Source organism: Carassius gibelio, chromosome A8 (assembly GCF_023724105.1).
Source record: "Carassius gibelio isolate Cgi1373 ecotype wild population from Czech Republic chromosome A8, carGib1.2-hapl.c, whole genome shotgun sequence".
Lineage (NCBI taxonomy): Eukaryota > Metazoa > Chordata > Actinopteri > Cypriniformes > Cyprinidae > Carassius > Carassius gibelio.
Genome location: NC_068378.1, coordinates 20,762,398 through 20,788,058, shown reverse-complemented (window position 1 = coordinate 20,788,058; position 25,661 = coordinate 20,762,398). Strand labels below are relative to the sequence as shown.

General features: G+C 38.2%; 1 protein-coding gene across 2 annotated transcripts in view; it reads left to right on the top strand.

The window, feature by feature from the left end:
* Positions 1–25,661, top strand: part of LOC128018842 (ELAV-like protein 4) — a 75,575-nt gene that overhangs the window by 9,319 nt on the left and 40,595 nt on the right. For both annotated transcript variants that reach the window (XM_052604658.1, XM_052604657.1), the window contains exon 3: positions 24,372–24,458. In XM_052604658.1, coding sequence (XP_052460618.1) covers positions 24,372–24,458 — 87 coding nt within the window. The remainder of the gene's footprint in view (positions 1–24,371; positions 24,459–25,661) is intronic.

Here is a 25,661-nt window from a genome sequence, read left to right as displayed (position 1 = left end):
TAATGATCAGAAAAGAACTGAAGAGTCTTGTTCAATGTCACCTTCGTTTGGAACTGGCCACAAGGAGAGCCTCCTACCAGCTTCAATATCTGCTCAAGGATTCACCAGTGCCGCAATCATCTAATTTTCCCCACAAAGTGTTAGTGTAAAACAGAAAAAGCACTAATTAAAAGACATCACAAGTACCATCAAAATCAGCATGATAATTGTTAGTAACTGTATTTTTGACCTTGATATATTAGCAATAAAATTTACAAGAATCTCTGAGTCTCTCAGCAAAAAGTGACCAGACATGGACTATATAAATTTTTACTAGTCAATTCATTACCTGAATCCATATCCTCTCAAATACTTCAGCTACGAAACACAACCGTCAATTTCAGACAGGTTTTTCGTATCTAAATGTAGCAAGCGTAGTCTGTGTGAGCCAAGCCTGAGCTCAGCAGCCTGACACACGCAGTGCTGCCTGGCGGTGAAGCGCTAAAAAAAGTTGATGTGGTGTTGAGGTTCTCCTTTGAGAAGGTGACAAGAACAGGAATTGGACTGGGTGATACTCATGTCCTCTGACAGAGAGAGAGATTTGCTTCAGAGGGAGAAAACCTCACCCCTTACTCCCAAGGCAAATAAGAATTGTGACAATCAGGATATGTCAAATAAGAGAGAGAATCTGATGTGAGAAGAAAAAAAATACTGTATTGTTTATTGCTTCAACAAATCAATAAATGGGATGTATCAGTATTGAGTTTTCTCTTGAATATTTAAGTAAAAAAAGAACTTAAGTTTTTCTCTTCCTAATCTGCTAGAGCATGTTCAAACAACAGGACAAAGAGAAGTGCCTAAAAATTAAAAAAAGGCTCCAAATGAGATGTGCAATTTTTAACGCTTGAGCTGACAGCTTGCAGGGGATCTACACTTCAGTGTCTTTAAATAAACCTGTTATTATTCAGGGTGAAAATTTTGACAAAATAAATGTTCCATCTCACTGGAAAAGATTTTGCTCAGTTGAAACAATTATCACCATGTCTGTTGCATGTTTCAGCATGTTAAACTCTCAGAATAGATGCCTGGTGCTCATGCAGGAGTAAATGAAGTGAATGTGTAGGATGCATACGGTGGAAATTGATTACACTGATGGGACACTGATGGACCATGAGTAAAACACTCTTCCAAGTGGACTACAGGTTTGAAATATTTGACAAACAGAAGCACTTGGATTTGCGGTTATGGCTAACAGGAGTCAGGTGGTGTATGTGTGTGTTTGGAAGCAGGGAGCGATGGGGCATGCAAGGTTCAGAGTAATTAGTCAGATTGAGGACTGAAATTAGGCAGTGTGAGAGGAGGCTGGGGCTAAGCATTTGTGAATGTGTGTGTGTATTTGTGTGTATTTGTGTTAGAGGCCAGGCTGGTGGGATGCTAATTGGAGCTAAGCGGCCGCAGAGGATCAGAGGTACTCCAGAAACAAAGGAGCACCGGCAGAGAAAGAGAGACAGGGAGAAATAGAGAGGTTGCTGAACTGGGTGTGTGCATGTGTCTCTTAGTGTTTGAGTGAACAATAACTAAAGTGACATTTTACATGCTCAGCTAGCAAAGGCTTTGACCAAACCTCTGACTGCATCAAAATCACACACATGCCCAAACTCAGTTTTGAAAAAGAGAAGAAGCATTCTACTCAAATTTTAAAAAAGAAAAAGAAAAGACACAGCTGCATTTCAACTCAAAATGACACTCAGTCAGATATTACAAATACAATTTTACTACTGTATACCGAACAGTATGTTCAAGATAAAACTGTAAAAAAAATGTCAGTGTCAATTAGCCTCGTTGCTTTTAGCTTGTTACTCAATTCACATGCTGCTTCACTTTTAATGGCTTTTTGACAGCCGAAAAATTATGTGATTTACATTAGCTAGCCTGTTATAAAACCCCTCCGCCGGTGGTCAGAACATTCATCCTTTAGTTCGACAATACCTGCATAAAAAGCCCATTTGGCAACATGGCTGACATAAAATGCATGTGGGTTGGAGGTCAAATAACAGAATCTTATATAAAATGATGCTAGTTTGACTGATATTACCTGCTGTTCGTTTTTCCGAGAGGCTTATCTAACGCATGATGACTAAATGAAAGTCATTTATGTGTACAGACACACACATACACTTTTCTGCAATAGTAAAGATCGCTGAGGTCAAATCCTCCCACACAAAACCTCGATGTATTCTTGGCCAAACCTCCCACCACAGACCTCATGCCAGTCTAATCCTTAAGACCCCTCCCTCCATCTGTCCCCACCCAGCCCAGGAGTGAACAGAAAGACAGAGGGTCACACGCAGCCTCTGAGTCATACTGGACACGTTCCCTCAGCCTCCATGTCTACTGCTGGTGTACACGGCCGCGATTCAAAACACTCTCTCATACGGAGGAATCATACCGGATGCTGCAAATGGGTAGCTAAAATTTTATTTTTAATTAACAGAATATTCGGCTCATATTTATACATATGTAGTAAGGAAAGTGTGCATTTTTAGATGTTATGTCTGCTCATTTTTTTCAATAAAAATCTTTTGTGGTTTTTATAAACACAACTATTCCACGTAGTTTCTACATTTTTAAGAGGTCGTTTAAAAATGCATGTGTAATTGTACAGCAATTTGAAAACTGGTTTAGTTAAGATTGGCACAATGTTAAAATGCAGGACAGTGCTTAGTGACATGTCAACTACCCAAATACTGCACAATTACAGTGATTAAGACAAAACACTGACATTTTTCAACCATAGGCTATTTTGAAAATAGCAATATAGGTGGTTTATTATATATCACAGATATTTCTGATTTGTCTAATGCTTATCTATTTAGTTCTCAGTGAAATTTTGAATACAGGGGAAATTAAACTGAACCTTCCAGATGGGCCTCGTCTCCTCGTCTATGTGCAGCATCAGCTGTTACAAAGACCAGAAGCTGACATTTAGTCCTTTATAAAGATTTCCAAGGCAGAGACAGGAAGAGAGACAGAGAGAAAGATAAATGTCATTGTAAAAATCATTATTGTTTATTTATGATATCTTAATGTTTCTTTGATGTGTAACAAAAGCAACCATTGTGTAAAATTCCTGGTAGTGATGAATTTTAAGTAATGTGACAGCGATCTAATATATATATTTTAATTTTTTTGTTGTTGTTGTTGTTACTTACTATTGCCAGCGTCTTATCTGTTCTGCCATTATTGTCTGAAAAAGACAGAAAGAAAAGAAAGTAAAAAAATAAATAAAAGAGCAAAACGTTCAATCTATATGCAATTATTCCACTCCACTGAACATACAACATGCAAAATGCATCTGCATAGAGGCCTTCAGCACTTTGTTTACATCCAAATGAGAGTGCAGAGACCTTGGCATTGACTACCCACATGAATACAATATGTCTTTCTCACACACACAGGTCTCTGAAATGCCTAATGGTCAGATGTAGTAGAGAAAATAAATAAAAATAAAAAACCTACTGAGAGTATTATTCCACTACACAATCTTTTTTCTCTCGCTTTGCATAAGCACACAGTATGAAAGTAAAAATAGGCATCTGGCACTGTGGGCACTGTGGCACTATGGGCACTGGCAAAATAGGCACTGTGAAGTCAAAACACACATTTCCTCCTACCTCGAGCCATGTGACGATGAGAAATGGTTGGTGGTATCAGAAGGTGGATAAGGGTGGAGAGCATCACTCCTCATTCTCGTTCAGTTTGGAGGCTGTGAAGAGCTCAGTGGTGGTTCCCATCGGTGTTTGCTAGACTTCAGATTGGTGAACTTACACAGAGGTTAATGGACTGACTCAAGTTTGCCTGTGCTGTGATGAGAAGTCCTGTGTATAATAGAATCAAGCCTACATATGAATAAAACGACAGGCAGGTTTTTTTTATGTCTGTCTCTGTTGTTGGGAGGGACCTGAATTAATGTCTTGTTGTGAGGAAGATGAAAGGTTATGCCTTCCATAACTCACATGGTTCAGTGAGCAAAGGGGAAGCAAAACACAATAACTAGTTTATGTTGTGTTTTGTGATGTGGGCAGAGCATTGTGGTGTTAAATAATACTTTTTTACTATCATGTGAATGCTTTACACACACACACACACACACACACACACATATATATACATATATATATATATATATATATATATATATATATATATATATATATATATATATATATATATATATATATATATATGCACACACACATTTTATATATTATATATAGTCAATTAATTTATGTATATTTATTTTTTCTATTTATATATATATTTTTAAAAATTATACTTATAAATAACATTTTTATTTATATAATTATATAAAATTATATTCATTTTATTACTAATTTATACTTTAATAATTATATTTTGTAACCAAATTTAAGTAATACTAATAAAAAAAGATAAAAAAAAAAATTATTCATTTTAACCTAATCAACAAAAAAGCACAACAGCATGCTCCTGGGCCAGGAACATTTCAAAAGAACAGGGGAATATAAATAGTCTCCATAAAGTTTGGGTTTTCTAGGGTCGAGCGCTCAAGTACTGTGTCCCTAATAGTAAGGCCTGGCCATCCAGTGAGAAATGTCTTTCATTTTTTATGGCTCCGCTGGACTCTCATGCCAAAAGTGGTTCTTGTCAAGTCAGTTGCTCACCACAAGGGACCTCTGCTGTGTTTTTAAAAGTGCAGGTGTAGAGACGATAAGCCCACAGCCGTTTCCCAGCCCATTCCAGCCCTGTGATTTGTTCTATTGTGCTAGTAAAGAAGCACAAAGACCCGCACCATATTAAAATGACACCCCCATTATTTCCTTGCAACAAATCTGAGAGCTAAATGCATTGACACAAAACTCCCCGAAGACCCATTGAATGTGTAACATTAGGATTGTATATGCGGAGTAAATGGGTGCAAGCAGGAAATGTGTTTTTGCCTGTGATGAATTCCATATCTTGGTAAATAAAACAAGATCTGAAATCCCTTCATTCGGTGAGCAGTCGCTCTCGGGCAGCCCTCACCGGTGGAGATGTGAAATGGGTTTTGTCAGGGGTGGGAGCGGCTGGTGTTGCGGTTCATTATTGATTCAGTGCGTGTGCAGCAGAGAACAACAGAATGTGTGAACAGTTTGCAAAAATATTTAGAAAAGAGACAATGAAAAAAAGAAATAATGGATTGGATGACATTAATCTACAAGACTGTACTTTTCACATCAGTAGATGCAACTGAATGTAGTATATGCAGGAATGAGTTTCAGAGTGGGGGGGGGGGTAAGATGAGCTTGTGACATCACTATATGAGAAGATAAACTTATGAATATTAATTAGCTTATGCTGTTGTAACTGATGTTTTACACTAATTTGGCATTGAGAAGCAATAACGAGACTGTTTCATATTAAGTTATTTAGATTTAGTTAATTTAAAGGTGACATATCATGAAAATCAAATTTTTTTCAGGTTTTAAATGCTATAATCAGGTCCTGGTGTATCTACCAACCAAGGAAACATGAAAAAGATTAACCCATTAACTTTGTTTTGGTAAGCCTTTTTCTGCAAGCATCAGAGAAAACTAGTGTGTCTCATTTCACTCCCTTGGTGACATGGCAAAGGGATTTCTTTTTAAAATAACCATCCCTTAATCTGTAAATTTACACCGACGTCACTGGCATTTTGATTTCACAAACAACAAAGATGTACCAGCTCTAATACCATGGTGAAAGTTTGAGCAAAACATGCTAACTGTTGTCTTTGGCTGCAGAGAACAATATTTACGTTAGAGTCCCAGTCTGCAGAGAACACAAGAGAGCAGTGGATTTATTGACTTATTTACTGTTTATTGCCGCTGCCACACAGATCTAAAATAAATATGCAATTTATTTCCCAACTGTTTACCTTCACAGACATAACTGACTATTTTTGTAACGTGTGTGTATTTTTAACGTAAACTTGATTGTGAATGTGAACTTATAGTACATGTTGTGACTCCTGCTTTCTGGCCATGTGCTCAAGATGTGTGCACTCAGAAAACCCTATATCAGGAGTTTAAACTAATTTGGTTTAAAACGCATGTTTTCAGAGTAATAAACATGATAATCAGAACTAAAACATGTTTTTTTAGCAGGTCTGAGGCTGAAATGGTACCGCTCTGTTCAGTAAAAGAGGGCAGGGTGCCGCTTATTTGCATTTAAAGAAGCAGGCATGAAAAACAGAGTGTTTCTGCTTCCATTCAAAATAAGCATTTTCAAAAAGTAATAATAAATTATCTTTTGAGCTGAAACTTCACAGACACATTCTGGGAACACCAGAGACTTATATTACATATTGTAAAAAGGGGCATAATATGTCTTCTTTAACATCAAGATACTTGAAATAAAGATCAAGATATCTGAATTAAAATGTTATTTGCATTTAAAGTCAATAAGGGTGCATTAATTTCTCATAAATGAGAGAGACACATTTCAAATAAAAGTAGCAAATTCTCTAAAATAACTGTGATTTGTGAGAGACGTTTTTTTCTTTATGCTCAATTCACAAACAAACCGTGTCATTTTATTTTTGGACTTAAAAATATGTTTCCCTGATTAATAAGAACCAAGTCTCAACATTTAATACATTTTTAAAAAATCTACCATGTACCATCTGCACGTTGTATTTATAAATATAAAAATGTTTATATCAGAAAAATGTTCTAACGTTTCTGTTAATTGTTTAAAAAGTATTGAATAGTGTATGTAACTTTGCTAGTGGTGTGACAATCTAAATATAATTTCCGAATCGAATATTACATTTAGAAATTCCTTTTATACATATTTGCTTCCTTGTAAAGAAATTGCATAATTGATACACTGATGTCGACTGTGGTAAAAAAAAAAAAAAAAAAAAATATATATATATATATATATATATATATATATATATATATATATATATATATATATATAATAAATGTGCGCGTGCGTTTTCCCCCAGGTTCCAAATAGTAAATTAATGTCTATCTATTAACTTAGTCATCACAGATACAGTTTACTTTTAACAGACTACATTTAAATCCACACGTTTTACATGTACCTGTCTCCCACTCGCAAGGTCAAATTAGCTATCAATCAGAGTCGCTCTTTTCCCAAAGGCAGCACACTCCCCGCTGACTCGCGGCTCACCCTCTCCATCTCCGCGCGCCCCCTGTCTGTCTCCGCTCAGCCAATCAGATCTCACACCAGCCTGACACTACGTTCCATAAATGGTGTGGAGGAAAAGGGGACGCTCGCACTACTAGCTCCACAGAGTCACTGAGGGAAACGATCTTTTTTTTGTTTTTATTGTTTTCTTTTGGATACTTTCCACCTTCATAAATGAAAAAATAGGCACCCTCCGAGGCTATAAATTTCCGAATCCATCTCTCAACAGACCAGACTGCATCCGACTGTCCTTGGGTCCATGCGACAGCTCCTCCAAGACTTTCGGGAACGACTCCCCTAAAAACGCTCAAAAGCGCAACGTTAAATTTCTTGACCGGGTTCCTGAAATAAATAACGAGTCTTTTCTTTTTTCCCGTTCACCTCCGGACACGAGAATGGTCATGGTGAGTAATGTTCTCGCATTTGAAAGAGAATTAGCCTGGATCATTGAAACACCGTCACGCGCAGCCTTAAGAATAATCCCTTCATCCCTCGTAATACTCCTAATTTCAACAATTTCGCTCTTTTCCTTTCTCTTAATCATATAAACGGCGACAATAGGGATGAAAAAAGAAGATTAATATCGAGAGATTATTTTAGGGTAAGCATTTTGCATAGGCTATAGGTGCGTGTGAATGCGCGTGCAGTTATGGTACAAAGAGCAGGTGTGTGATCAGTAACCTGTACGTTCTTCAACCAGATACTCAGTAGATAGAATTGTGGTATATGTAATTAAACATATTTCGTCGCACATTTAACAATGACTAAACATTTGGAGTCTTAATATTCGAACTTATCTCAATTGAAAACTGGTGTTGACCACTTTTTGCAGTTTTTGATAGCAATGCACTGAAATATACACAATTATAAATGTTATATATATAAATGTTATATGTGTGTGTGTGTGTGTGTGTGTGTGTGTGTGTGTGTATTCTGATTGGTCACGTGTACTGAAAGTAGTTAAATATTTTAGAATAATGACTGTTGTCCAGGGCAGAATTATTATTTGCTCATGTTTCCTACCATGTAAATGTTCTGTCTCATCAAACAAGTGAACAAAATAATGTCAATTAAATTAAATATTTAATATCCATGTATTTATTTATTAGGTAATGTATTAATGTTACATCTGACTTGCACAGTATATATATATATATATATATATATATATATATATATATATATATATATATATATTACTGCCTGTGTGTGTGTGTGTGTGTGTGTGTGTGTGTGTGTGTGTGTGTGTGTGTGTGTGTGTAAAACAACATATGAAAGCTTTAACATACTCTGTTATCATTGCATGCTTTTACCTTGTATTAATTAGCAGTGCTGTGCAGGCACCCATTACCATAGTGCCTGTAGGTGCAATCAGTCCGCTCTAACTCAAGCTGAGTCCTCGGTTGCAATTGATTGCCTGTGCTGCTTCGGAAAGGGCTTCTGCTAGCCAAAGCGACTGTGCCTCTGTCTGCAAGGCTGCAAGAACGAAAGTGTTAATTTTCCAGAGTAGAGCAGATGACGGACAGCAGAGGTAGCCAATGAGAGAAGTGAGGAGGAGGGGGCTGCTCTGACCTCACCAATGAGGAGGAGGCAGGGAGAGGGGCTGCAGCGTTCAGCTCATGCCGAAGCCTGTGCATTCACAAGCAGCCTCACTCAGAGGAGGAATGCCCACTCTCTCTCCTGCTGGCCGCACGCTGCCTCGTCACCGCTGAGACACATAGAGAGATAGAGAAGAGACCGAGAGAGATCTCCAAGGGAGGAGACAATAGCACGGCTATAGGCGAGAACTCTGCCCGCCGACTTACAAATGGAGTGGAACGGGTTTAAGATGGTAAGGATGCTGCGGTGGTTTTGTGCAGACAAGTGTGTTTGTGTGTGTGAGAGTGCGCAAGTGTGTGTTTGCCCTTGCTGTGTCTCACTGCCTGCAGCTGCAGTGGCAGCATTGGTGTCTATCTCTTTATCTATCTCTCTCTGTCCTTTCTCCTCTTTTTCAATTCTGCATGCTACTCCTCCCCTTTACCTTAGGATGAGAGGAGCTTTATTTGAGAACAAGGCTGAGGAAAAGAGTGGAGAGGAGAAGAGAAGAGAAGAGAGAAAGGACAGGTGTAGCAGGTTCTTAGATGCTGCGGTTTAAAACCCATTTACGATATAGAGGCAGTATTGAATCTTAATGCTCACCTTTTTTGGTCTCATCTTCCATTTTTACCCTCATGTAAATGCTCGCCTCTCCGGATTGATCTGTCAAAATGAAACAGCCATATAATTAATATTAATAATGTAATGATTATATCATTTTTCTATATGATTTCCCAAACAAATGCTTTAAAAAATTGGTTTAAAATTCACCTTTAGGTAGATGATGCATACATATAAGGTTGTATAACTGTACTAGCGTGCCAGAGTGTAAGTTTGTAAATGAGAATGAGTGGGAGTGACCTCGTGTGTATGTGTGCATGAGAATCTATTAGGCAGTGTGCGAGGGTGTGTTTCCGTGCAAAGTGTAGTTAGTGTTCAGGCACGTCTGGACATCACTGCCTGTGTTTGCCCATCTTCTCTGATAGAGGTAGGGCAGGCTGCACTAAACATGCTGCACTGTGTGTGTGTTGTGCGAGTGTATGTGTCCATTGTTGACTAAGGGCTCAGAGACTGCCTCCCCCGGCTGTCACCAGGCTAGTGGGAGACTGTGCCTGCCAGGAACCAACTCTCCCCGAGAGAGAGAAATCTAGAGAGAGAGAGAGAGAGAGAGAGAGAGAGAGGGAAAAGGAAGTAGTGAAGCTTACAAATGGAGCTTGGGTAAGAAAAATCCTAGGCCTGTGTTAGCACACCATATAAAGGTGGAAGACTTAATTGCATCATTTCGAGTGTCCAAGGCAGCACAGATATATGTATTTACTACCTTGCCTACAGTGACTGTCCTGAGCAGGACACGTTCAAAATTAAATGTGGGCAGCATTATTCATTTTTCAGGCAAATGTTTGACTGTGTGTGGGCTTTAACATGCAATCAAAATGCTAATTGAAAAGAGAAAGATTCCCAATAGTAAATCCCTGCCTCACCTCGTGCCTCCCTTTCTTTTGTGCGCGCAAGGTAGAAACCGTTTTTGCAAGGCAGAAAAAACATAGGGGGAATGAGGGGGTCCACGATGCTTATAGTGAGAGAGGAAATAAGGTGTGGGAGGGAGGAAGTTAAAGGAAAAGATCTTCCACATAGGCCTATACATTTCTCCTAGGGTTGCACAATAAATCAAATGTGATATTTAATGCACATCTTGTCAGTAAAGCCAGTTTTGTAATCAGCGGTAAATCTCCAACAGCTGTGCACGTTCACTTGGAGCAGCATTTAATACACAGAGCTGTTGTTCACTGACAAGCTGCGCAGAACATGAGCAAAATATGATCGTGTTTTTGCGCAGCTTGTCAGTGTACAACGGCTTTGTGTAGTAAATTCTGCTCCATGTGAAAGCACGTGGGTGATGGAGATTTACCACTGATTACAGAACCGGCTTTACTGACAAGATGCGCATTAAATATTGCATGTGATTTATCATGCAGCCCTAATTTCTCCTGCTCCTCCGCAGTGCTGACATCCCAGCTACACACGCTCCTAAAAGCCATTACACAGGACTATGGCCACGTAGACACAGCCCCTCCTCTTCTTTCACCTCGCATCCTATCCTCCCTACTTCTACTTCACCTCTATCCTTCCTCATAATTTCACTCCCTCCTTCAAGCAGCCACACAGGGCTTTCTCCTTTGTTGTCCGACTCCAAGGTTGGATATCAATGCTAATAAGGCTAAAGCCAGATTGAATATTAAAAAGAGGTGGATGATGGCACTGGTTAATAACTGAGAGAGAAAGAGACAGTGGTAGATGAGCTGCCGAGATGCTGAAATCTGGGCAGCAGGGGTGGGAAAAGTGCCCCAGGATGTGTGATGGCTGGGTGGAAGAGTTTGCGCCCCTTTCCACACAGCGTGTCTACACATGACAGCTGAGTGTCAAAGTGGGCCACTTGATTTTTCTGAGAGTTAGAGTAGAGGCTCAGGTTGCCCCCCTCTGGCCGTGATGACTCTGGTGCCTTGCAAGCGTGTGACACCACTGCATCCATCCCTCACAGTTCCCGCTGCAGGACAACAGCAGCATCCATCTGACTGACTGCCTCGGAGTGCTTTTGCAGCAAGCCCTCAGATGGTGGCGCCGTAGAGCTTCCACCTGAGTGAGTTTTAAACATGATTCATTGTGCAGGATTCAGTTTCAATATTTCAGGCACAAGGTACTTTGAGTATTGCTTTTAAATGTAAAGACATATTAATCCTGTTATTGAAACGTTTTGTCTAGATTAACATATTAATGTTAGATTATAATAACTATTAATTAATAATATTGATAGTTCATCATCTAGCTGACTACGTCTTGTATTATTATTATTATTTTATTGTATTTTTTTATTTTTTCTAAAATCCTGTCAAACGTGCACAAACTACTAGCTACTACTAAATATTGTAGAAACATAATTTTCTGTAAAGTTGCTTTGTAACGATTTGTATTGTAAAAAGTGCTATACAAATAAACTTGAATTGAATTGAAAAAAAAATTAACAGATATTCATTTAATGACGTATAATCATTCAAATACCAAATTGAATTGAATAGCTTTTTATTTTATTTATTTATTTATTTATTTTTGATGCAAGAAAAAAATGGGTCTAAGAATGAACGTTTCTTTAATATTCAAGGAATCAGAGGATGTGCCATTGATAAAAGTATTACAATAGCAGTAAATGGACTCCTCCACTCCACGACTGACTGACTAAAGATGACTGACATTAGATCAGAAATCCTGGGATACATGAAATACAGCCAATGAAGGGAAGCTAGACATGGCAGGCAATGCTAAGATATCTTTTCTACAATCATAAATACAACCATACCAAACAGGATTCAGTTCTCATCCATTGGATTTAGTATACTACATTACAGATTAAAGGACAACAGAATAGAGAGTCTTTTATATATATACCAAATAACATTAATGGCAAGAGTAGCCTTTGCTGTATAGTTTATAATTAGAATTCATGCCAGATGACATTTTTAAGTCTTTATGCTCTCGCTGCTATTCCGACATGGCATCGTTAAAAGAGTAAACAGCACTCTGTAATCTATTTGCTATGCTCTTCATTCTGATTTGAAAAAGTATCCTAATACTTAATCGTTTTCAACGGCTCTGACAGATTTAGAACACAAATGTAACCTCTGAATGTAATTACTGAATGAGTCTCACTCTGCCAACTGATTAGAGAAAATGCCTTGAGAGTTATTGAGGTAAGTGAACATCCAGCTCCAGGGAGGATAGAGCACACTGACAGGTGAAGTCAGAATGTGCTTATTAGACAAGTCTCGCATTCAGTCTTAAATAACGCAGTGAAGATTTCAGTAGCTAATTTGAGCTTTCATCACATTCCAAATTTGTGATCACATCACTTCTGGGAGAATTTTACCCTTAGTGTTCAAATGAGAAGTGAGCAAATCTACAAAGAAAACCTTAGAAATTGTGCATGTAAAATTTGAGCTTGAATTAAAATTGATCTGAGATGTTCAGATAAAAACTGCCCATAAGAAGGAAATATCACAAATGGGATCTCTTTAACATCTCAGTTGTTTCCTCTAGAAGCCAGTGAGTCTTTGTCTCCTGCTTCTCCAATATGGCTTCTGAGAAAATGGTTTCAAAAGACAGTCTCACAAGATACCAAAGTGTACAATCAAAAGTCGGAGTGTTCCTGTGGCTCAGTGGTGACGCATTGCGTTAGCAGTGCAAAAGGTTGTAGGTTCAATTCCCAGGGTACATACATACTGATTAAAAGAAAAAAAAATGTATAGCCTGAATGCACTGTAAGTTGCTTTGGATAAACGTTTCTGCTGAATACATAAATGGAACATTTCAGTATAAATATTTCAGATCAAACTGCTCCAAGATTAGATCATTGATATATTATTTACATTAAATGTATAGCTCTTACTAAATGTCAATAATTGTTATTAGTGATAATATTTTCCTCTTTTTATTTTTCTCAATAATTGTGAGCATAAATATCTAAGAAAAAATTTGATTATTGAAGCATAACCATAATAAACATAAAAAAATAGTATCTAGTGTATTAATAATGTTTAGGTAAGATTAAACAATGTGCTATGAATAATAATCTGATATCATCTTAATAATATGCATTTGCACAGATGCCTTTTATTGTGTCAAAGCTAAATATACATGAATAAATAACCAAATGTTTAGGTTTAATTTTTAATAGGCATCCACAGTGATTTCTCAGTTTGATGTATCCTCATTTTCCTTGCAGAAAGCTGAGCAGAGAGCAAGAAGGAGAGAGGGAGTGAGCAGGTTTCACAAGGGCAAGCATAATAATTCTGGCGCAAATTTAAAGTGCCACACACAGACAGATGATAATCAGCTGAATATACATAGCACACATAGCCTGCTTACCAACACAACACACCACTCCTCCTGGCACTTTGAGAGACACCTCTCCAGATACATATTGCATGTGTGTGTGTGACCCTGGACAACAAAACCAGTCTTAAGTTCCTGGGGTATATTTTTAGCAATAGCCAAAAAAAATGTTGTATGGGTCAAAATTATTGATATATTTTTTTTATTTTATTTTATGCCAAAAATTATTGGGATATTAAGTAAAGATCATGTTCCATGAATATATTTAGTAAGTTTCCTACCGTAAATATTTATACTAAGTTTGTTTACTATAAACTTGATTTTTGATTCGTAATAAGAATTGCTAAGAATTCATTTGGACAACTTTAAACGCGATTTTCTCAGTATTTAGACTCATACCAGAGCATTTGATTCACCAGAGGCTCAATCACAAACAGTGATTGTTGGTTAGAGTTGAGCACATGATAAAATAGAGGAAGGTAAAATATGCACATTACCTCCCATTTCTTTCAAGCTGGCTCTTATCCCCCATCATTCTAGCTTCCGACCTCCCTCATCCTCCATCCCACTTTCTTTGTTTCATTCCTTCTCCTGTCTCCCCCAACCCCTCTCTCTCTCTATTTCTTTCTCTCTGCCTGTGTGTTTTGGTATTCATACAGACGTTCGGATTTGAGTGGCAGGCTCTCTTGAGACTTTGCACAAACTGCACATTTCTCTGATCTACATTTTGCACCCCAGGAAAAGACAGCAGCAGCAGGCAAGTCTTTGCTCACACTATTGCAAACGCAGACGCGTTTTCTCCCCTGCCTATTTGCCAATTAACTGACCTGCTTCCTGTGATGCTAAAGGACATCTCAAGGTCATTCATATTCAAATCATCTACAACCTTTACAACCTATAGCTTTATGAAAAAAACTGATGCATTTTAAAAACTGCATAATGTGGCATAATAACGGCTGACTGAGGAGATAACTGAGTAGAGATTTTATTTGTGCTCGTTTCCTGTGGCGGATACAATGAGAAGAAATAAGACGAGAAAGGGAAAATGGGTATAAATGTCAAAGATAGTTGTTCTCTCTGAATATCAGTGCCCGAAGGTCAAAGGTCACATCAGAGAAGGGTTGTGGAGTGTACAAGGCACAGCATCTCCCGCAACGAACCCTGACTGAGAAGGGCAAATGGGGTGGCCCACAAAACCCATCTTCCCCACAGCAGTAACCATAGATACTGCCATTGGCATTTCATAAAGGGATTGGTTCGTGTGAAATCTTGCCCCTGTAGATCTGTACGGGTTGTGGATATTGTTATCTTGCTGTCAAGAGGAGTTAGACTGATTGGAGGTGAGAGCAGACCCTTAGCAGAAGTTGCTCTCTTATCCGGGAGCAAATATCTTCCCTTACACAAACAGACCCTGCTTTTTTTTCCTTCTGAGAAGCCAGTCATTTATTCCACATCAACCTGCAATCACAAAACCAGGATTAGTAAAACAACGTTAGACAAAAACTAATAAATATTCCAAGCACGGAAAAAAAACAGTATTCCCTGTACATTAGGCACAGTCATCACTGAAGTCTCATTCTGATGGATTCTATGAGGATAACCTTATATTTTCTAGCTTATTATATATATATATATATTTATATATATATGCATAGATGGCCCCCTGTAGGCATTTTCAATTACAGTGTACCCCCGGCATTACGATTAATCTGCTTTTTTTGAATGCACGCCACATTTGCTGCTTCCGTTGATATTCTGCAGAGATTTTATCTAACCAGCTGCAATAGAACACATAAGGTCGCCCTTTCCCTCATAATGCCTTTGTTTATATCCCCACCTCCAAAGAAATAAGGACATCCTGGAGATGTGTTGACACAGTGTTTAGGTCATTCCTGCTTATGCTTTTAAAACAAGATGACAGTAAAGTCTATCACGTCACTATAGTTGCAGAAGAGCTAGGAGAAGAATTGGCCTCTTATAAATAACACCCATTTATTTGTATTTTGGAGTATATATACATTCTAGCCCTGACATATATGAAAAGGTTAACAGATTGAATTTCATTCAGCTCTTTGTCTCTCACATTGAGATTCGTGCTATTTATTAGCTAGCTGCCTGTGCTAGTTAGTAATTTAGTCAATATTCCATCAATTACCCTGGCGTTCTCTTATTAAAGCAGATGCTGTGAGGTTGCCGCTCTGTCTTGCAGCTACTTTCTTTTATGAGCTTGAGCACTGAACTTAATCAATAACTAAACTGATTTCATGCATAGAGATGTTTCTCCACCAGCTGTGAGTTTTGTAGGCTCTAAAATAGGGATGTGTATCAGTGCAGATATTTTGGCCAATACACAAATTATTAGGATGATTTAATGCATAGGACTATTTATAGTTGCATATGTTGTCTCAAAACAGCATTGCTCACAATACAATTTGTCAAAAATTTTAAATGCTTGAAAATTAGGCATAAAAATAAAATAAAATATTATATGCAATGTTCCCCCTAAACTGCATGCTGAAAAAATATGCCGTGCACAGGACAAACACAAAAATGAGTAGGAAAAGCCATTTGATTGAATTCTATTGAATGTAAAGTAATTGCAATGCTCTGGCAAACCGTTATAGACTTGGTATCACTTTAGAGCTGGTGAATGCACTTTACAGGATTCATAGGAAGAGGAGGATGTGCACCAAATGAGTCGCTGTATAGAAATCAAATAATATTATAGTTGCGGACGAAAAAGCAACGAAAACACAAGAGCTAACGCAAACATAATGACATGAAATAAAATGTCATCATGATTTAAATAAAAGTGGCTTGATTAAGTGGTGGAAATAATGGATGATGGGCACAGAACAATAACAAAGTTTACAGTTACACACAAGTGTAGTCGCATGCAAACTTTAAGGTTTTTTTGGAAATATTTATTGAATATATATATATATATATATATATATATATATATATATATATATATATATATATATATATATATATATATATTATATATTATATTATGATTAAGAATTGAGCTGTTCTGCATTAATTTTTTTTAAATGAATTTTTAATAGAATTTCTTGGTAACACAGCACTGTAAAAATGTTTTCTAGGGTAACCTAAAATGTTCATTATTTATTTACTTCAAGGATCATATATAAATAGCACATTAAAGTTAAAAAATTACACACTTTTTTGTAAAATGTACTCCAATAATTTATTTACAACCATCAACAAAGAATAGTAATTATTTTAACGTGTATTATAACATTTTAGGTGCTATGGGATACACAGTAGAATAGCCTTTATTGCATTTTTAATTTTGTCTGCTCATTTCCTGGATTTTTACATTAAGTAAATTTGTTTACTTCATCTAGAATTAGATGAATCTAGAACATTTTTAAAACACTAATAATTGAATATAACTGTTAAATGTAATCTTTAGTAAATCTCAAAATGAATATTTTTCATACTGTACATTTTACTGTTGTGATGTGTCATTCACTTGTAGCATATAAAATAAGTTTATTTTTTAGTTAAGTTTAAATTTAAGCATTTAGCAGACACTTTTATCCAAAGCGACTTAACAGTGCATTCAGGCTATCAATTTTTATCTATTATGTGTTCCCATGGAATCGAACCCCCAACGCTTGATAGCGCAATGGTCTACCAATTGAGCTACAGGAACACTTGGCTTATTTATTTTTGCAGTTTATTTTTAATATGAATAGTATACAATTTGTATACAGTTTTATAAAAAAATTATAATTTTCAAGCCATAAAATGAAACTAATATGGTGTTTGTATCAGCCAGAATTATATTATCAGTGTATCTGTTTTTTCTGTTTTTGGAAATGGAAAAATAAGAGATGATGTTTTGGAAAAGTGTGAGTGTGGCGAAAGGGACTTTGAGAAAGAAGCTGCAGGAAGATGAGGAGGCTGAGATTGGATTAACCAGAGCTCATGTGTGTGGTTTGTTAGAGTGAAAAGGGAGAGAGAAAGCTCAGTGTGTTTATGTGTTTTCAGAAGCCCACCTCATTCTCTCAGGAACTTGAGACAGCAGTTAGCTTCCTTATGTGCACATCTTCCTTTCCATTGTGCTCCCCTCACACAAACACACACTACTATTTTCAGGCTATTTGTAAAGCTTTTAATGTTTCTCTATAATGAGCAAACATTTCATGACAAGCTTAAACAGAAGAAATCATTAAAAGACAAATATATGGTGCAAGGTCTTTAGCTGGGTTTCACACTCTGCATAACAAAACACATTCATCCTCATTTTACCAGCTCTCCACACTCTATGCAATACTCACCAATGGCTCCCAAGCGCAGCTTTAAAATTCATCTATATAGCCTCAATGTGATTTGTAGTTGGTAAAGCAGCTTGTTAGACAGAGGGGTTCAGGAGTGCACAGTATGCATAGTTTCCAGGGCACGGAGGAATGAGCCTGCACACACTCACTCTCTTACTCTCACTCTCAATCTCTTTCCCTGTCTCTCCCTCTCTCCCTCTCTCTCTCTCTCTCAAGTCTCTGCCTGGCGCAGGTGCGGCACTGTTCTGCCACCTGCCAGCTACCTACAGCCATGTCAACACCCCACCTGGAGCTGACACAGCCTGCATACTGCATCCACAGAGTTAATGAAAACCACATAGACACACTTGCACAAGCAGAGAGACAGAACACATATAAACATAACCTTGACAGAGGAGATATCTGAGAAAACACTGCATATGTAAAGCGTAACTTAGGGATGTGTGGTTAGACAAATATTTCATGTGACAGTACAAATGTTTCAACCAGTAAAAATTAAACCATGGTGTGTGTGTGTGCGTGTGTGTTTGTATATATATTTTTACTGGAAATTGTATTATGTATGATTACATGATTTCTTTAGCAATTAAAGGTGTAATAGGAGATCTTGAAAAATGCTAACATTATTACATTGGGCAACATCAGCGGTTCCCAATTTCAGTCCATATGTCCATTGTACATTTCTTGGTCCTACGCCTTCCACAGAACATATTAATACAGATTAATAATACACCACTTAACGTAATGATTTATATCGGGATGTGAAGAGAATTTCAACCACTATAACAAAAATGTTTCTGAAGACAATCACCTATTGCACCTTAAACTTTAGCGGGTTGACTATGTATATGTGTGTGTGTATATATATAACAACTTAAACCTACATATTACTGCATAGAGCATGAAATATGTATATTTAAATAAAACTTTATTGTTTAAAATTTGATGTATATTGAGGGTTTAATTATAACATTATGCGTACCGTTAATTTTTTTTTTACTGCATAGTGTGTGTGTATCTATAAACAAAACAATTTTATTATATAAAAAATACCTTAAAAATAACATTTCAGATAATATATTTTATGCATGTAACTGTTTCATATTTCATATATATAACATTCAGGAGTCAGTTTTTGTTTTCCAACAAAAATAATTATATTGTTATATATACCATTATATGATTTAAAATTACTCATACCTTGATGTAATACTTTGGTCATACCGCCCACTCCTAGTGTTGCTCAGAAATTTCCTCATGCAGACATGGCAAGGTCATCTTTATTGTAATGCAGAAGTCTCCCGATGGTGGGAGGCACTATTGCAATATCCATAATATGTGTAGGGGTTAGATAGAGCGAGCGGAAGGGTATGTGAAAGAGAAAGAGCTTGTGGGGATGGGCAGTGTATCTCTGAGCCTGTCACTGACAATCAACTCATGGTCGGAGGCTAGTTGACTGACAAGGACAACACGCGCACACACCCAAAAACTCCCCTGTCTTACTTTAATCATCTCCCTGTACATAAAGTGTGTTTCATAACCCTGATTTTAAAGACACATCCACCAAATACACACCAGTTAAATCTGTTTTATAAAGCACAAGAGCCTCATGTGTCCGCGTCACATGAAGCGTTCGTGTTCACGAGAGATATCACAGAGATTGCTAGGGGCTGGACTATGTCAGTGGCACACCACTGGATGTGTATGTGTGTGTGCACAAAGCCAGGCCCAGCAGGCCGCTTACCCCATACTGCCTGAAGGACTGAGTCCTGTGGGCTGTGCTGGAGCAGGCAGAAGGCCAAACCCTCTCATATTTCCATCCGGAGCCTGAGGATATAACTGGTCACTGGAGCCACACAAATTTAAGTGTCATCCCTGAATCAAGATGCTCACCAATTTTCTGCTTGCCTTGGCAGTGTGCTGGGCCGCTACCAGCGCCTAACGGAGCCAGCGGCCCCGTGGCAGCATGGACTAAATAGTGGATTATGCAAACATGCAGTCGAGAAATTCAGCGCTATTTGACTTTTTCATACTAACATTAGTGCATTTTTTGTCCATTTACAGCAGTTGTGCAACTTTACGAAAACATTCATTTTTGCGTTGCAGTTCAACAGCACAGCCCAGAATTATTTTTTTCGTGCCTTTTTTTATTTGAAAACTCTGCTGAACCCTCAACAACACATTAGACGCACTGTCACGTTGGGCGTTAATTCGTCTCCACAGAAGATCTGCGAGAGAGGTTAATTTAAGGCCAAGGAGATCCCACGCACTGAGAGAAAATACAGCCATTCATACAGAGAGAGAGAGAGAGAGAGAGAAAGGGGAAACTGCAAAGGAGCGATGGTGGATAGAGAGAGTGAGAGAGAAAGAGAGTGGGGTCAGCTGATGAGGTCAACGTTGGGAGATTTGGAGAGAGTGGGTAGGGAGAGACGCAGGTGTTTCACCAGACCCGTAGCCAAAAGGAAAAACAGCCTGTGTCACTGATGCTGCATACACCCTCACATGTTCTCCTTCTTTTTCGCCTCTTATCATCCTTCCAGTACTTTTCCTTTAATCTCCTCCTTTTCCTTCTTTTGTTTTCCTACAAGACTTTTACATGGCATGTACATGAACAACACTTCGATTTCTAGAAGAATCTAGAACCAAAATGTTTTACCTTAAATGTTTTCATGTATTTTTTCATTATTATTTCATTATTATCATTATTATATGGTTTCAAGCAATTAAACCCTCAGACAATCAACCATCTTTCCATCATCCAGGCATTTAAGTGAGCTTTTTTTTAGCTTAAATTATTTCAATTTGGACAGTCTATTAAAGAGAGAACGAGCTTTATCTTGTAGACTATATCATCTGAAAATAGCAGTCACTTAAGAACATTTTTCGTTCAATGTATTTACAATGTGCTGACCTAAAACTGAACTGCTTCTCTTTTAAATCCTAATTCTTTATTAACATAAAACTACTCAAGCATCATAAATTTGTGAATCCCTGCGATCATGTCTTTCAGCATTCAGGTGTTTATGTTTCTGCAGTCTATTTGACCTCCCCTATTATTCCACAGACCTGTCATTAAATAGTCACCCCGAGTCACCCCAGGAAGCGAATCCCACCTTTGAACAGCAATAGGCCAGAGAGTAATTCCTCTGAGATATTCATTGGACTCTTAGACAGGAGCAAGGAGCCCATCTATGAGAAACAGATGCCAAGAATGAACACAAGGCATGGCCCAAATGAACAGCAGCCTTCATTACTGATCAAATGAGGCTTGCTGTAATGACGGGGTAATGTGATCGGGGTGTGGTCCTCTGCTATCCTTTAACATCCTGGCCGAACCAGGCCCATTACCATCATCCAGGGCAGAAAGCCAGAGAATTATGGAAAGCCTCTACTGATCTGGGTTAACATAAACCCAGACTTAAGTCAAGCAAAAGTTAAATAAAAAAATGCTTTTATACTGAGGCATTCATTATTTGAAGTCCCCCAGAGGAAAAATAAGAGGGCGAGAGAGGTACTCAATAAGGAAAGGGGGGAGGGTGGAGAAGAAAAATATTTTTGGCAAAGTAGATGCGGATCAATAGTGAAGGAGCGGAGCAGTCTTGGCGCATGCCGTCCCACATTACTGCCTTGATTGATCTGCCGGAGTGACAGTTTGACCCGAGGGCTCTGGAGGAGGTGTCCCACTGAGGAGGGGAGCCCACGCAAAAACACGGGGAAAGAAAAATAAAAATCAATACGCACAGAGAACTTTACTGACCTGACGTTAAGATACAAGAAATGTATGAAGCTGCGTACCTGAATGGGTTCTGACAGCTCACATCCCCTCCAGCAGTTCAGTGCACAGGAGGGTTGACCTCTGCGAACATTAAGGAGACTTGTACCCTCCGCACGGAGCCTCTATTAAGTACAAATTTGTTTATTTCTCATTCTGAGAATATTTTAAGGGGATTTAGTCTAGGGATACTTACCAGAGTCATGCTGTTTTGTAAAAGGAGGTAAAAATGAATAAAGGAAAAGGTTATTCCCTAGCTACATCTACCTGAGAAGTATGAGTTAACAGAAAATATAGCGGAAGAAAAAGATGAAATCCTGCTTCCCTTGGCTTTGAACCCATGAGTGTGTGTGGCAAACACAGCAAGATCATACGTTCCCATATATATAGCTGCCGAGGATGACCTCCATTTTGTGGCAAGCACACTTAGTTTTAACAGCGCCTCTGTGATGTCAATTATCTGCCGCAAGGTTGAGTGATATAGTCTGTATGCTCGTGGAAATGATTGCGCAAGATGCTTCCGAGTCCATTGTGGTTCCTGTTTGAGGTTAAGTACGGGTTGTTTGACCAATAACGTTCTGCTGTGGATGAAGTGGCTGATCTATTGACCATCACATAAGCAGAAAAGAAAGGAGTGGGAGATTTTTGTTTGATTATTTCAGAGGGTGAGGTAACATCTCCGTTTTATTTTATTTATTTAGTTATTTACCTTTGCCTTGGTTACTGGGGTTAAGGTAATGGCGCACTTATGCTAATATAATAAGAGATTCAGTTTTCTTCAGATTTTAAAAACCCCATGAAACCATTCCTCAACTGCAGTTTTCTGTCATGGGTTAACGTATTAGCCTAAACAGAAAACGGGAATGTTTTATAACATTTTATATCATAAACATTTTCAGTCCATTTTCCCTGAAGAGAAAGATATTTTTAAATGCATATATCTGCTAAAAGTCACTTTGTCAATGTTTAGGAGAACATTAGCATATAGATGGCCTCAAAGCAAACATACAGTAAATAGACTAAAGTCGCAAAGCTCTCATTTGGATTTCATGGGGTATTTAATATTGGTAGATATTTTGTAGTAGAACAAAATGGCAGATTATCAAGTGATTCTTTCTCATCAGTATATTTTTGAGCATCTACATTAGTGTGTGCGTGTGTGTGTGTGCGTGTGTGTGTTTCTGTTTGTGTGTGTGTGAAAGAGAGAGAGTCAAAGAGTTAATCTAAGAAGTATCAAGAGAAAAGCCTTCAGATAGCTTTCGCAGCACACCTGACAAATGATTTAAAGAAACAAATGTTAATTTATTTTACATTTGCTGACATTGTTTAATTGCTATGAACAACAGTAGTTGAGTAGTTTTATTATCTCAACAAAAGAAACACAGAAAAAGAAGGAAGAGGGAGAAAATAAGGCAGAAAGAGAACAAGAACAAAAAGCTATTTCTCCATTGTTACGTATTCCGTTTTTGATTCCTGTGAGCTTTGAGAAAAGGTCAGTGAAAACAGAAGATGAATTCATTTATAGTCTGTCCTCTCCCTTCTGTCACCCATGGACATTGATCTGTCCTCTGTAACCAGAGTAACAGTGAGCACTTTTTAAACCTTATTTTGAATGATGCATAGAAATTCTGATGTATCATTTGGCTGCGTCATCCTGCTTCTTATTTTTTTTTAAAGATTCAGCATGTGGATCTAAAGCTCTGGATTGGTTTGTGCAGATATATTGTTTCATTAGAGAAAAAATGCACATCACCTTTAAGCTGAATGTACGCTGATGTTTCATCACCAGAACAATAAAAGTGTTTTGTTACACCCTGCGGTCCTCACTAAAACTAAAACCAAGGTGGCACATGAGATTAAAAAAACGTTTTAAAAAATCCCTTTTTTAAATTACAGACCCATGTCCCAGATAACACTACGCCAAGAGCTGTCAGCAATCCACCTGCCCACCCCATCCCTCTCTTCTCTCCCTCCTTCGCTGACAATCCATTTTTCTCTATATCCCGACACCTGGGCACTTACACGAACATTTTAAAGATCTGCAGAGGACGTCAAGCCTCCCCCAGCCCCCGTCCATCCTTTCCGATCCAGAAGTGTCTCCTCCATCATGTAGAGCTAGATGCCTCCTGTTACACTCCTTCTCTATTCCATCCATCCAACGAAAAGGTCATGCTCAGAGTCTCCCTCTTTTCCTAAATTGGCTGTTTTTTCTCTGTTAGCTCCCTTGCTCAAACTGTGATTGTGGCAGCCTCGGTATTGGTCCTCTAAGGTCTTGTTTACGAAGCTGGATTTGTCGGAAAACCCAAGATATTAAATCTACAGATGGAGACTTGCTGTTTTTCACAACTTGCGGTTTTTATATCCAACACAAATTTGTCTACAGCCTGGAATGTCAAAAACTTTCGTCAGTGAATAAGCAATTCTATTTATCACCCGTTTTCCACATGCACCTATAGCACCCATCTCCATTATAGCATATATAAAACCCAACTTAATTTAAACTAGCTTGTCTTTTCAGTCCAAATCAAAGCCACCTGTGTGTTTTAGTGTGCCTGGAGACCGTCAGGAGTGTTTGTTTGGTATGGAGAAAATGGGCATGTTTGAATATTGACCCTGCCCCCCTCCTGTAGGGATCGACAGAGACTCAGTGGCGTCAGGCAGACCTGCCGCAGCTCCAGGGCTGGGCTGAGAAGGGACTGCTGACACAGCCAAAGATGGTAAGGAGACTGCTGCCCACTAACTGCCATTTTTCCTTCCATTAATAGCCATATTGTTGCTTTGAAGTTGTGCTATGAGAGGAAGGGTGTGCACAGGGGTAGAGTGAAACAGGCATAATGATAAGTTTTAAATGAAAGCTGTTATTAGTATTACTACTGTAATTGTTATTAGTGATGTTACCTGAAAACATATTATGGATGGTTGTTGTATTGTCAATATGTATAATGTCTGTGAATTCAGTGTTATATAATTATAATTATGAAAAATATATAATATATATTTTTACATACAAAGTTTACATGTTAAAAAAACGATTTTACTTGTACCTGAAGATCATGTTGTTTTCTCATAGATTTAGCAATGACCGGGTCACATAAATAAGAGCAGATATCTATAGGAGGGAGCACTATAGCATCAGAAGTGTCCAGTAATAACTGGAGAGCATTAACCATAAAAACACACATCAGAATAGAAGCCTGACATTTTATCATCTTAGCTAATAAGGCCATTAAAGTGCTGTGTTGAAATGGCAGGTATCAGCGACACACACCGAAATGCATCTACATCTATCTGCAGTGCTGTGAACACACAAACACACACCTCTGGCTCTGCGTGACTCGGGGACATTGGATTGGTTGAACCTGTATTTTTATCCCCGTCCTGACATCCTCTAAGGCACTTATGTAAGACAGAGTGGAAGAGCTTCTTCCTTCCTGCATAGACACACACACTCACTCGCTCACTCATAGCCTGCGCCGGGCCAAGCTGTGTTCAGAAACAGTCGACATATCTGCCATTGCATTTGAGAAAATAAAGGAGTGTAATCTGGGCTACTGTTCAGTTGAATCAAAGGGAAGATGATGTCTGTCCCCCGGCTGACACCAAGGCCTCTGAGATGGCTTAGCATGTCTGCTTGCCTTGCCTGTCTGTCTGTCTAACTGTCTCCCTGCCTACTACAGCTACAGTACAAAAAGACACAGCCAGCTAGGCTCTGCCTTAGCTAGCATCCAAACAAAAAAAGTGTATTGTACTATCCCAGTTAAAGGAGCTGTAAGCACATTTTGTTAATGCCACACATTAAATGTCCCTACTACTTTACAGATATCACTGAAATAAATATCCTGAAAAAATAACATGTTTCTGTAAGGCCCAAGCTTAGTAAAACCTGGATGCTGTTAGCATTCTCATTAATATTAATAGCA